A 12,039-nucleotide genomic window follows, 5' to 3' on the forward strand; every position below is an offset into this window, starting at 1 on the left:
CCCATATACATACATACATATATGTAATCGGTGGATTTGTGTGTCTGTCTATATTTAGCATGAAACTGACCAATGGACACTAAGGACTGACTCATCATGTTTCAAACATTTCATTTTTTGTTCAGTCACCTCAGACACAGGATAGGATAGTATTATGAATTATAGTATTATAGTATTACAGATAATATTTATATGCTATTTTATTCATACATTCTGCTAATTTTGTGAACCTGACAAAGTAAAGCTATGGTTTCACAAGACATATTAAGAATTCCTAAAACCTTCAATTTTTCAACTTCAGGGCCAGATTATCTCCTTACACATGTTCACGAGAGGTAAGCTTAGCACCGGTGTTGTACTGGATTCATTCATGTGTTTCATGGCAAGTTACTTACATCATTAACTGAAAATCACAGCTAACCACCTTATAGTCATATTTGTAAGACTTTGTAATTGGGATATGGTAAACTGTTGGCTCAGGTCATGAATTTTTGAAGAAAAGTGTGAACCAGTGTCAGCAAGGAACCGTGTAGATTGCTAAAAAATACAACAGGAGAGTTTCCCCCCATATGTCTTATCAGTGTGCATTCTAGATGTACTCTGAGTAAGTTACTGTATTAATAATTGTAATACTATATATATCTGAAAACATTTAGGACAGTGCCCAGCCCTCTTTAAGGCCCTGTATATGAACCCACACTTCACTTACTGCCCCTCACAACTACACAACTTACACAGTTTGAACCCTCCCAGGTCAAATGACATGATTTGTTAATGTTCAAATGAAAATAAGCTAATACACCATCTACAGGGAGTAAACACAAAGCGCATCATTTATATTTATTTGCTGAGTTTAACATATTGGAAAAAACAAAACTTTCCATCATCTTCATCGCTACCTTCCAACACAACTGCAGCAACTTCCACCTCTTTGCATGCCATTTCACAGCATCACTATCATCTGAATGAAGAATTAATGTTTCTGGCATAAAGGGTCAGGCCTTAATGATTTCCTGAGTGTCCATTGCTCAGTTTCACACAAAATGTAGATGAAAACACAAATCTGCCAATTACACATAGTGACATGCAGACAATGTGTTTCTCAGTCCCTCTTCACAGGCTCATAACTCAGGAAATGAGTCATGTATGATCTTCTGATGTGTGTTGTGGAACCCAGAGGGTTAAAATGAATAACAAGGTCAGGGGTCACTGGGGTATAAACACCACACTGTGCACAAGTCTTAGACATCTGAAAAAAATGATACATAAAGATATTCATATAATTAAGCATTTATTAGGTAAAAAAAAAGCTAAGAATACAATACAATAAATTATGATTTTATGTATGTACGTGTGTTTGCTTAATCATTTCAAAAGCGTGATTTTGAGCTGAGAATGCACAAAAGCAAGAAATTAAGAAATTAAATCTTAAATTCTCGTTATGCTTTATTATATTTATGTTTCTTTGTATATTTTATATTAAAGCCGTACAGTAGGTTTAACTGGCACAGAGCTCTATCTATACAACTAACGTGGGATTAATTAAAGTATATGTATAGTATATATCTAAAATGGGATTAGTTGGGGTATATATGTGTGATATATGTATATAGGGGGATTAGTTGGGGTGTATATATATATATATATATATATATATATATATATATAAAATGGCATTAGTTGGTGGATATATGTATAGTATATATAAAATCTCTATATAAAATTTTTTAATAGAAATAAAAGATTTCACACATTCCTAAAGAAAGATTTTGCTCTATTATTTAATCATTCTTTATTAGACAGAGGAAGAATGTGCAGTGCTTATATTTTGAAAACGAGAATTAATAGCTGCAAATTCTGGAAAGCTCATAAGTGCAGGTCCATTTATGTTACTATATGATTACTGTACCAAAGTGAATAGCTAATTTGTTATCCACTCCACATGTTAACATGAAGAGTAATATAAGCCATGAAAAACATATTTTTACATTGTAAAATTCTAAGCCAGGAAAATATTTACAGGCTCTATTATGTGACAACATTTAACATACACAAAAGACAAGCTGGAAGGATCTCAGTAGTGGAGAAAATGAGGAAGCTGGGTTGGAGAAATGAGGGTCAGGAGGGTCATTATTATTGGGCTCTGTGGTCTGAGACTGTGAATTCAAATTGCTGATAAGAATCAAAGCCAATAAAAAAACATTGGAAGATCTACCAGTCCCAGGAGGCTCCAGGAGAGAGTGTAAAAAAGCGATACAAGGACAGTTCCCAGACACATCACTGCTCTCTTTCTCTCTCTCTCTCACACTCACACACACACACACACACACACACACACACACACACACACACACACACACACACACACACACACACAGAGGCACTCACATGTGACCTTGCTGCAACTCCTCCATCTTGTATCAGACAGAGAAGCCCATAAACATATAATGACCTTTTTTTGCAGAAAGAATTTTGCAGTAAAATGTTAAAAAATTTAAACTGACATAAATTACAACAGCATGAAGAAACATCTGTCAGTTTGCATCTCTACTAATTCTCTAAAAATGTGTTTTATCAACTGGTGACTTTTTAATTAGTAAATGCAATTTTTCCCCTTTAAAAGCGCACATATCCTAATTTTTTTCCCAGATCCACTTACAATATTTCTTCATTTATTTTTACACAATAATTTTCCAACCTCTTTATATCCCTTAGAATAGAAGTCGGCAACATGAGGCTCCAGAACCGAATGCGTCTATTTTATTTTTTTATAAAAATATTTTTATATTTTTATTTTACTTTTATTATTGTTCATTAAGTGATTAAGTGATACTTTTTTGATCCCACAACTGGGGAAATTCCACCTCCGCATTTAACCCATCCGTGAAGTGAAACACCACATACACACTAGTGAGCACACACACTAGGGGCCAGTGAGCACACTTGCCCGGAGCTGTGGGCAGCCCTATCCATGGCGCCAAGGGAGCAGTTGGGGGTTAGGTGTCTTGCTCAAGGACACCTCAGTCATGGACTGTCAGCCCTGGGGATCGAACCGGCAACCTTCCAGTCACAGGGCCAGATCCCTAACCTCCAGCCCACGACTGCCCCCATAGTATTCATAGTATTAGTACTATTACAGAATATTGACTGAAAAACTGTAATTCCATGTTTAGAGCAAGAGGAGGTAGTGCAGAGTCAGAGTCCAGTTTATTTATAGTTTACTCTCCCTCTTCACATGTCCAGACTGAGAAAGCTGGACTTTGGCCTGGACTAAAAGCACCAGCCATTCATCTAGAAAGGAACTGCTATTGATTGAGTGCTTTAATAACAGCCAGTTATTGTTCTCTCAGAGTATCAGCTACACAGAGCTGGAGAGGACACTTAAGAGACGCCATTCACTTTACACGACTGCTCTCAGGCTTTGTCTCGCCGTTAATAAGTGTGTAAGGCATTGAAAAACACTGGATTTCAATGTCAGCGTTCACTATGCTGGCATCACCGTAGTTGTATAGGAATGATATTGTGAATAATAAATCAGTGTATAAATCACATGGTTGGTATATAAGAATTAGGCCACTCAGTTTCCTTTAATCTTCTATGACAATCATTTCCGGTCCTGGCGATGAATACTAAAACACACATGAAACATGGCTCATATCTCACTATAGATTAGACCCATCATCAAACACTTCCAGCACAATCTAATTCTATTAAGTCCCTCCATTCATCTTGGCTGGCACTGCTTGGCTCTTGAAATAGGGGGCCAGTATGATGGATTCAATCAGAGAGCTCTTTGAGAAGAGTTTGACAGCAGTGTTTTCCTTTTTAATTAACTGCAGCAGAGTCAACCCCCCCTTCTTTTTTTCCCACCAGAAAGCAACAACGTAAGACAGAGAGAGAGAGAGAGAGAGAGAGAGAGAGAGAGAGAGAGAGAGAGAGAGAGTCCAAAACACTGATAGATCTCAGAGGAGTCCAGTCACAACAAAGGACATGCTTGCAGACAGATAAAAAGACATCATTACCCACAAGAGATAAGTAGTCGGTGGGGTGGGGGGAGGATTCAATTAGCCGTCCTGCGTTAGCCCCTCCCTCTGCACTGGTGGGATGGCCTGTTGAGGGATCGGGACCGTTCCAGTGAAACCGGGAGGCCTCTGGTTCTCAGAGCGAGCGCTTTGGAAAGCTCCTCCGCTGTGGTCTCTCATGGCTATCTGCTCAGCCATCACCGCTGCATGTTCCCCTGGGGAGAGAGGGCCTGTGTATTTGTTTGGGGGGGGTTAATGAGGGGGCTGGACAGTTTTGCTGGTTGTAAAGAGCTGCTAATTTGGCTGGTGCTGAGACAGGACAGCTTTGGGGATAAACTGTGGGATGCTCCAGCCTTTAAGATGCTCATGGGTCCCCTGAGTGCTGAGTGGGCGTATCCCCCTCTCTCTGTTAATCAAGCCTCTCTCTCTCTATGGCCCTCCAAAGTCGAGGGCCCTTGCTGAGTGCCCAGCTATTAACCTCCTGAGAACATAGAGAGGGAGATTCAACAATAACTAGCAGCGCTGTAAATCTCAGACCACACAACCTTCAGGAAATGATTCAATGCATTATGCTGTGTTAGTAACCACTCCCTGTTACAGAAACTGTGGACTACACAGAGCGCCAGCCATTTTCACTAGTGTTTGAATTCTTAACGATAAATCCTTCTGTCGTTCTGTGGTCAATCCCCTGTTTGTTCACTCTGTAGTGAATACAGAATGAGTGCAACAGTGAAGCATATCGGACGCAGCTCCAAATTTCATTACCATTCAGGTCAATTTGTTTTGGCAGGAGAAACTATTTACTATACACAACAAAGTGAAGCCAACTTGCGGTGAAAAAACTCTTGTTAATGGATGTATTTCCAAAAATGCTAATACAACAAGACAGCTATTTTATACTGCATTGTCCTGCAACAGTATCCAATTCATGGGCTGTTTTATAAAGGATACAATCTAATCTATTATTATCTGATCTATTATTTTTTATTTCAGGTATCTGAAAAAGGCATAGCCAATAATGAAGTGCAGGTTACACTACACTGTGTATTGTCATTTTTGAGACACTTTGCATGTGACTTATGCAATCACTAATTGCATGTATATGAATTACAATGTCTGAAAGTGCCCTGTCTAAGAACATGGTTTAGTTTAACCAGCTCTTGGCTGACCAGCTCAGCAGACAGCTCACATAGCTAACCAGCTAAGAAGCTCCTCCAAAAAAATTCAGAGTGAAGCTAAAGTTAAAATATTTGCTGAAGAATTCACTGAAAACTGAAAATGCAGAGTAAAGAATATCATTGCTGTCAGAACAAAACAAAAAATACCCAACAACTTTCCAGGAGAAGCGTAAAACATATTTAAGGTTCAGCATAAGATCATTTCAGATTAGATTTGTGAAATTTAGACGAAATGTAAATGGCAGCTGGTATCTTCAAATTATGTAAAAATATGACAAATAAAAATGAGAGATGGTTTTGTTCTTACAGTGATGACACACAATATGCATCTCTTACCAGTTAAAACGCCCTCATTCATGTTAAGCTGCCATTAAGAGCATTAAATACAGTGTGGAGAAGCGAATGTAAGCCTCAGCTAATTATAACTAACACAATATAGTGATTCCCATAGCGAATCCCATAGTGTAAGTTAGCATTATATATAAGTATAGAAATTGGACAAAACATGACTGTTTTGAATTTGTATTGGGGAATATGGATTTCTCCCATTCTTTACTTATTGGGGGCTCACTTGTAACACATTGTGAAAGCTAACCCCGCCATGTGGAGGCTGCTCTTTAGCCTGCCGAGTTCTCGCTGAGAGTTGCTAATATGCCATATATTAAATTAAATAGGTGAGATTTCTGATGTCAAACTTACTTTAATGGGACAAAAACGGTTTTAATGGTGAATCTTGAGAAAAAAAGCAATACAAGTAACTGATCATAATCTAACATTAATCAACTAATTTGTTTCCTAACTGAATTTCTATCTTAAGATCAACACATGATGCATCGATGCATTTTAACATGCCTAATAACTCCACCTCTGCTACTCCTCAGGCTACTGTCTAGTGTAAAGGCCTCATTTTACCAATGACCATGCTTTTCTGAGGGTCTGCAATCCTGACATTGCTCCTTTCTACACTAAATGTGAGTAAAAGTAATCAGAATAATCAGGTTCTGTTTAACCTTGGCTAACTTGTAACTTCTCAGAAGACAAAAACTTGCCAACTTGCTGTTTAAACCTGACCCCTGGTGACACATTACTAGCTGAGGTACAGTTCGTCTTCTCGACAAGCCAAAGTCCTCAGTGGGCAGCATTAAAGCTCATGTGTCGGCTGCTAATGGATGTGTTTACTTACTCATGAGCTTCCTGCTTTGGTGGAGAATAACTTCCTCCAACAGTGCACTCACCAGAGAGGGCCCCAGCAGCCATCCAGGAAAATCTGCATTATATAAGAATCCCTGATTAAAAGACATAGCTGAACTGATGCTAGACTAAACAGTTCGATTTGGGATGATGCTGAGAAAAGGGCAGGTCATAAAGCTCAGGTCAGTAAACAATAGTAGAGCTTTCTAATAAAGCTATGTTTGCATGTCTCTGGGTGATGCACTGTTAGTGGGTAAATGATTGACCTCAGCCGAGCTGCAGACAGCTGGGCGTGTGCGTTTTGTGACAATGTTCATATGATTTTCCTGGCTCAGCGTGAAGCAGCAGTGCAGTGAACATCATCAGGAGCTATTATTCAGCTGAAGCAACGGTTTACACAGAAAACGGCTCTTTTCATTTATTACTACTGTAAAAGGTCTGAGATGAGTAAAGTGGTCACTGAGCTTCTTTGGCTGTTGCTGACGCTGGGAGCAGTCTCAGCTCAAGGAGGTAAGAGTGCTGAATAAATATACTTTCATTCTGTAAAATCAAGGTTTGAGTCCAAGTCTATGAGGAAACTGATTGCTGATATCTTTCGGCAACCAATCATCGCTCTCCAAAAAAAGGCACAGATTTTAAAGTAAGTGTTAATGTAAGTTAATAGAGAGAAGTTTCAATTTTTGAAATTTTTTTTTTTTTTTAATGATCCATTCAGTGTTTAAGTGGTGTAGAAAAATTAAAAAAGCAACAAAAACTGTTTTGCAGCAGAACATGTAATTTGATTTCAGGGTGCTTAAATTTATCATAAGACTGTAAAGAATTTCTAAACATGATTAAAGCAAAGACCCTTAAAACAGCAGCAGAAAAGGCAGCAAAGTAGTGAACAGGAGGTGCTTATTAGTGGTCACTTGCTTTAGGATTACCCTTTAAACCTAAGTGGGGGTCTTAAAATCTCTCAAGCATAAGAGTTTTTTTTTTCATACATTTTTGACAGTTCTGCAATTTAAATATATAAAACTACAACGTTAAATTGAAGCCTCAAGTATGTCAACATTTAATGTGTTTTAAACAAGTGACCACATATCTGACCTCAGTGATTTGATTCACTTTAATGATTCTGAAGGAAATGACTCAATGCATCATAAAATCTCAGAAGTCAACATGATTCAATTTATATACTTTCACAATTTCACAAAATGAGCATAATGAGTTATATTGCTTCAAAATTACAAAATTGATTCATCTCAATGTGATTTTACATCTGTAGTGTTTAAACATGATCGGTTTCCTCTTTTATCTTTCTTTCTATATCATTCACTGTTTGTCTCTTTTACCCTTACCTAATATATGCTGTTGAGGAAAGTGTTGTTTATCCAAAGTTTAATCAAATAACACTTTTATTCAAGGACTGTTTAATACAGACAGGTGGTGAAGCCTTAATAAGTAATATTGTCTATTTTATTTTGCATTTTCATTGTTCTCCTTGTTTTATTTTATACGCTTCAGTGTTTCTGTTGCTTCTGCTGTTCTTTTTGTTTTAATTTCTGTAACACACTTTGAGTTGTCTTTGTGTATGAATTGTGCTACATAAGTAAACCTGCCTTGTCTGCACTTCTGATCTCTCAGAGGCAGCACAGCGAGCTCTCCCGAACTGGTTGACGGGAATTGTGGCCGTGGCTGTCTTTCTCTTCCTGGTCTTTGTCGCTTTTCTTGTCAACAAAGCCTGGTGTGAGACTCCGAGGTAATCAATTGATCAGTGAATTAAACCTGCAGCATTTCCTCATCTCAGTAAATCAATCCATGCTTTCACAACTGCTGCTAGAACACGGCTGGACAGAGCGCTGGTCAAACCCCCATCAGCATCCTTTAACGTAGAAATTTAGAGACTTGCATCTTATTCATTTTTAATGACATTTATTTTTTATTACTGTGAACAGTCCCAGTGTCCATGTGGCTGATTCATCTTAGTCTTTCAAAACTGTTTTGATGGCTGAAACAACACAGTCCAACATTTCAGCCTGAAAGTTCAACAATACAGTCACTCTAAATAAAATCACTACCATGGTTCTTATCAACCTGCCTTATCAGCTGGTCTAATCTCACAACCGTTTCTGTGGAAGACAGCCTGGGTGGGCGAAGCATGGGTTGGTCAATTAAACAGCCCATGTTTTACAATTTTATTGCACTTTATTTTCCTCCCTGAGGTCCACTTATGTTTGTGCAATTTTATACACCAAACACAGTCACTGTCCAGCCTCTCATTTATCTCTTCCCCTCTAAAATGGCTCTTTAAGGGTTATTTAGTAAAGACAATGGTTCTATATAGAGTCAACACTCAAAGAACCCTTTGCAAGCTTAAAGGGCTCTTTGCATCGTTTGCATTCTTCAGATTGATGGAGAATGTGCTGTAGATTCTTTACAGAACCATTTTCTTTACTGAAGAATCCTTGAAGAACCATCTTTAAGCGTGTATATGGTTCTATATAGCAGCAAAAAGGGTTCTTCTGTTGTTACAATGTCAAGCTTGTAACAACAGCAGAACCTTTTCAGAAAGGTTCTATATAGAACCTTTACAACACATTCTCCACCAGTCTAAAGGGTTTCACCATGCAAAGAAACATTTAAAGAACAAACTTTTTTGAGAGTGTAGAATTAAAGTGATGTCAGTTACTGATATAAAGGTCAATGAGGTCTGTTCTGACTGGATGTCTTCTGTTGTGCTTCACTCAAAAATCAGTGAAACACTCTGTATAACTTCAGTGTGAAGGGGCGGAGCTAAACTGCTATATACTTGGATATGGATTCTTCAACATCACAAAAACAATAGATTCAAAAGTGACTGTTGTTGCAACTTGGCTTCCAAGTTTTTTTCAGTTTTGACATCATTTGAAAAAGAAAGTTGTCCTTTACATCGTGTGTGAATTTCCTGATAAATGGACCAACAGAAACAGCCCAAAATTACAAAAAGTTCTGGTTCCATTGACTTACATTAAAAGTCAAGGTTTTTCCTTCTCCTGTAAAGTTGTGATTTTGGAGATACGAGGTTTCGACCCGACTACAGGGATATTGACTCTATGGAAATGGAAATTAAGTGCACATTTTTACAATGTTTACAGACCACATTAAATGCTAAAAAAAAAAAAAAAACAAGGCCAGATTGTTTTTTCTTCACATGGGCTTTTCAAACTAAAACTTCAAAAGGGATTTTTGAAGGGATCATAAGACGGATGTGTAGAGGCTGATGCTACTGAATAAATCTCATTCTCATTTGTTTCTCAGTACGAGCCAGGAGCTCAAACGTGAAGTGACCAGCAATGAATATTCAATGACCAACGGCACAAACCTGGACTCAGTCAGGTAAGAATTAAAGCTCAAATGCACATTTTTAAATGCAAGCGTCCTTCTGGATCATTTCCTCGGTTCACACCACTGAAGATGTGCTTAATTCTTGAAATTAATGACGATGCGTTCTTTTGGGTTTCAGGAGCGGCGAGCACCACGAGGCTTACGACAACGTGATTGTCCACAAAACTGAAACAGAAAAAATTACTGCCATGTGAAAGTGAGAAATCAGTGAGACAGTAACACACATGTTTTTCCTTTCCACACATAACAGATTCAAACATGACACATACACTCCTGTTTCTTCACGCTGGTTTCTACTGGATAATTAATCACTGCACTGAATGCATAAGCATACAGCACCGTGCAAAAATCAGAGACCACCCCTTGCTTCTTTACTTTACACTCAAAACAGTCATTAAGGATAAGTTATTCACTTTTCAGGAGATATTTCTGAGAAGATTAGATGTAAGATAATCCACGTTCACAAAAAAAGAGAAACCTGGAAAAATGACCACCTGGAAGACCTGGTAGACACCAAAACTGCCCCCATCAGATAAACAGCACTTACAGTTTTCATCTTTGAGAGAGAGGAGAAAATCAAGCTGCTTCAGATCTGAAAACCTCCACAGGTGTTCCATCCTTCCACTGTGAGAAGACCACTCAGTGCTATGGGTCTGAAAGGATCTGTAGCTGTTCAAGAAGCTTTAAAAGGAAACGGACAAAAGAACATTTGCCAATAAAACAAATAAGCATGAACATGTTATGAAGTGTTTATAGCAGATGTTATGAACGTGCTATTTAGTCACCCTTTAAGTAGTGTTGTCGAACTTTGGACTTGTGAAAAAATACTCCTGCAGATTTCTTCAAAAAACTGAAAGCAAATCTCCTGAAAAAGGAATGACAACTGAAATAAAGGTAGACAGCGAATACCGAAAAATCTGATATTATATTGAGTTGCTGAGACTTCTGTATAGCTTGTGTTTTAATAGTGTGGTCTCTGACTTCTGCACAACACTGTACATGCATTATTAGAATTTGTTATATAAAAAAGTAAAGAAGCACTTTTTATTTTATTGTTGGATTGCTTGCTGTATGTGTCTGAACATGGCTATTTTGAAATGTGAGAATAATCAGAGATCATTTTCAAACTGTTGAACATTAAACTACTTGTACATTACTTTGAATTACTGAATCCTGCATCTCCCCACACATTAGAATGTATAGATTACTGCACTGACACCTTTGTACACAGGTTTTCCATTAAGGTCACAACTACAGAGTGTCTTGTGAGTCAATGTGTTAAAATTGACCTGAAACCAAAATGTTTTATCTTCTTAGTTCATGGCTCTGGTTAAGTACAATTCATAACATCACACATTTTAAAGACAAGATGCATTTTTTTCCTGTAATCTTCCAAAAATAGTGCCTCTCCTGAGCTCAGTTTAGTGCATCAGAGGGTGAGGAAATCATATTACAGCAATAATATTACTGTCACTAACAATGTTATGGACAATAACACAATATAATATTGTGACATTATGTATAACAATATCATGTTTCACTGCCCCATCCTACCCAACGCCCTTTAAACACAGAGAGAATGGTACACAACACTTTATGATGATGATCCACTGTAAATGTTTTGTAGAAGATTATTCAATCTTTAAATAACATTCAGTCAAATGTCTATTAGGTGAAACTGAACTTGAAGTCGAGTTGAAAAATTCCATTATGTTAAGCATTGCTTATAAACATAACCATAACCGTAATGCTGTTGATCATCAACAGAGCATCACCAGCATGTTTGTTAATAATTAAGTATCTGTAAATCATATAATGGGATCATCAAAATAAAGTGTGACACTCAGAGACCCTCTGCGATGGCGTTCCACTCAGAAGTGGCACAGAAAGATTACTTATGACTTACAATTCATTCTGACTTTAAATGCAAATGATGTTATTCACACGTTCACATCAGCTCAAATGTATCTGTTCTACATATTTGAGTTGAGACAAGTCAGCAGTCGTCATTCAGAAATATGGACGAATGCACCCCGTCTGTGCATTAGAACAGTAAATACTTCAGTTTCAGCTACAGGAGAAGAATCAGACCAGAAAATCTGTCACAGTCACTCAGCCTGACTGACAACATAACCAGACCTTTCACATAAATCTGACGAATACAGACGGTGAAAAATAAAGGAGCTGAAAATTTCTTAGTAAAGTGTTGAGCCACCATGAGACCCCAGAGCAGCTTCAATGGGGCACATCGTAGACTATATCCTATCTGTATAGGACCATGA

At 37.8% G+C, this 12,039-nt stretch overlaps 1 protein-coding gene across 2 annotated transcripts; it reads left to right on the forward strand.

Moving 5' to 3' along the window:
• The first annotated feature begins 6,434 nt into the window (after positions 1-6,434).
• Positions 6,435-10,194, forward strand: pdzk1ip1 (PDZK1 interacting protein 1). Of its 2 annotated transcripts, none has more exons than XM_017701240.2 (5): positions 6,435-6,573; positions 6,727-6,901; positions 8,018-8,132; positions 9,677-9,748; positions 9,876-10,194. In XM_017701240.2, the coding sequence occupies exons 2-5, from the start codon at positions 6,835-6,837 to the stop codon at positions 9,949-9,951; spliced, it is 330 nt and encodes a 109-aa protein (XP_017556729.2). In that variant the 5' UTR covers positions 6,435-6,573; positions 6,727-6,834; the 3' UTR covers positions 9,952-10,194. The 2 variants fall into 2 exon arrangements, with proteins under 2 accessions (XP_017556729.2, XP_017556728.2); XM_017701239.2 differs by having other exon boundaries at positions 9,671-9,748; positions 9,876-10,193.
• Positions 10,195-12,039: the final 1,845 nt, after the last annotated feature.

Source organism: Pygocentrus nattereri, chromosome 15 (genome assembly GCF_015220715.1).
Source record: "Pygocentrus nattereri isolate fPygNat1 chromosome 15, fPygNat1.pri, whole genome shotgun sequence".
In the NCBI taxonomy this organism is placed as follows: Eukaryota; Metazoa; Chordata; class Actinopteri; order Characiformes; family Serrasalmidae; genus Pygocentrus; species Pygocentrus nattereri.

Excerpts from the sequence above, each read along its gene's own strand:
- pdzk1ip1 (XM_017701239.2), top strand. The coding sequence starts at position 6,835 with ATGAGTAAAGTGGTCACTGAGCTTCTTTGGCTGTTGCTGACGCTGGGA. Across the intron at positions 6,902-8,017 it reads AGCAGTCTCAGCTCAAGGAG|AGGCAGCACAGCGAGCTCTC; the intron begins GTAAGAGTGCTG and ends CTGATCTCTCAG. Across the intron at positions 8,133-9,670 it reads GCCTGGTGTGAGACTCCGAG|TACGAGCCAGGAGCTCAAAC; the intron begins GTAATCAATTGA and ends TTTGTTTCTCAG.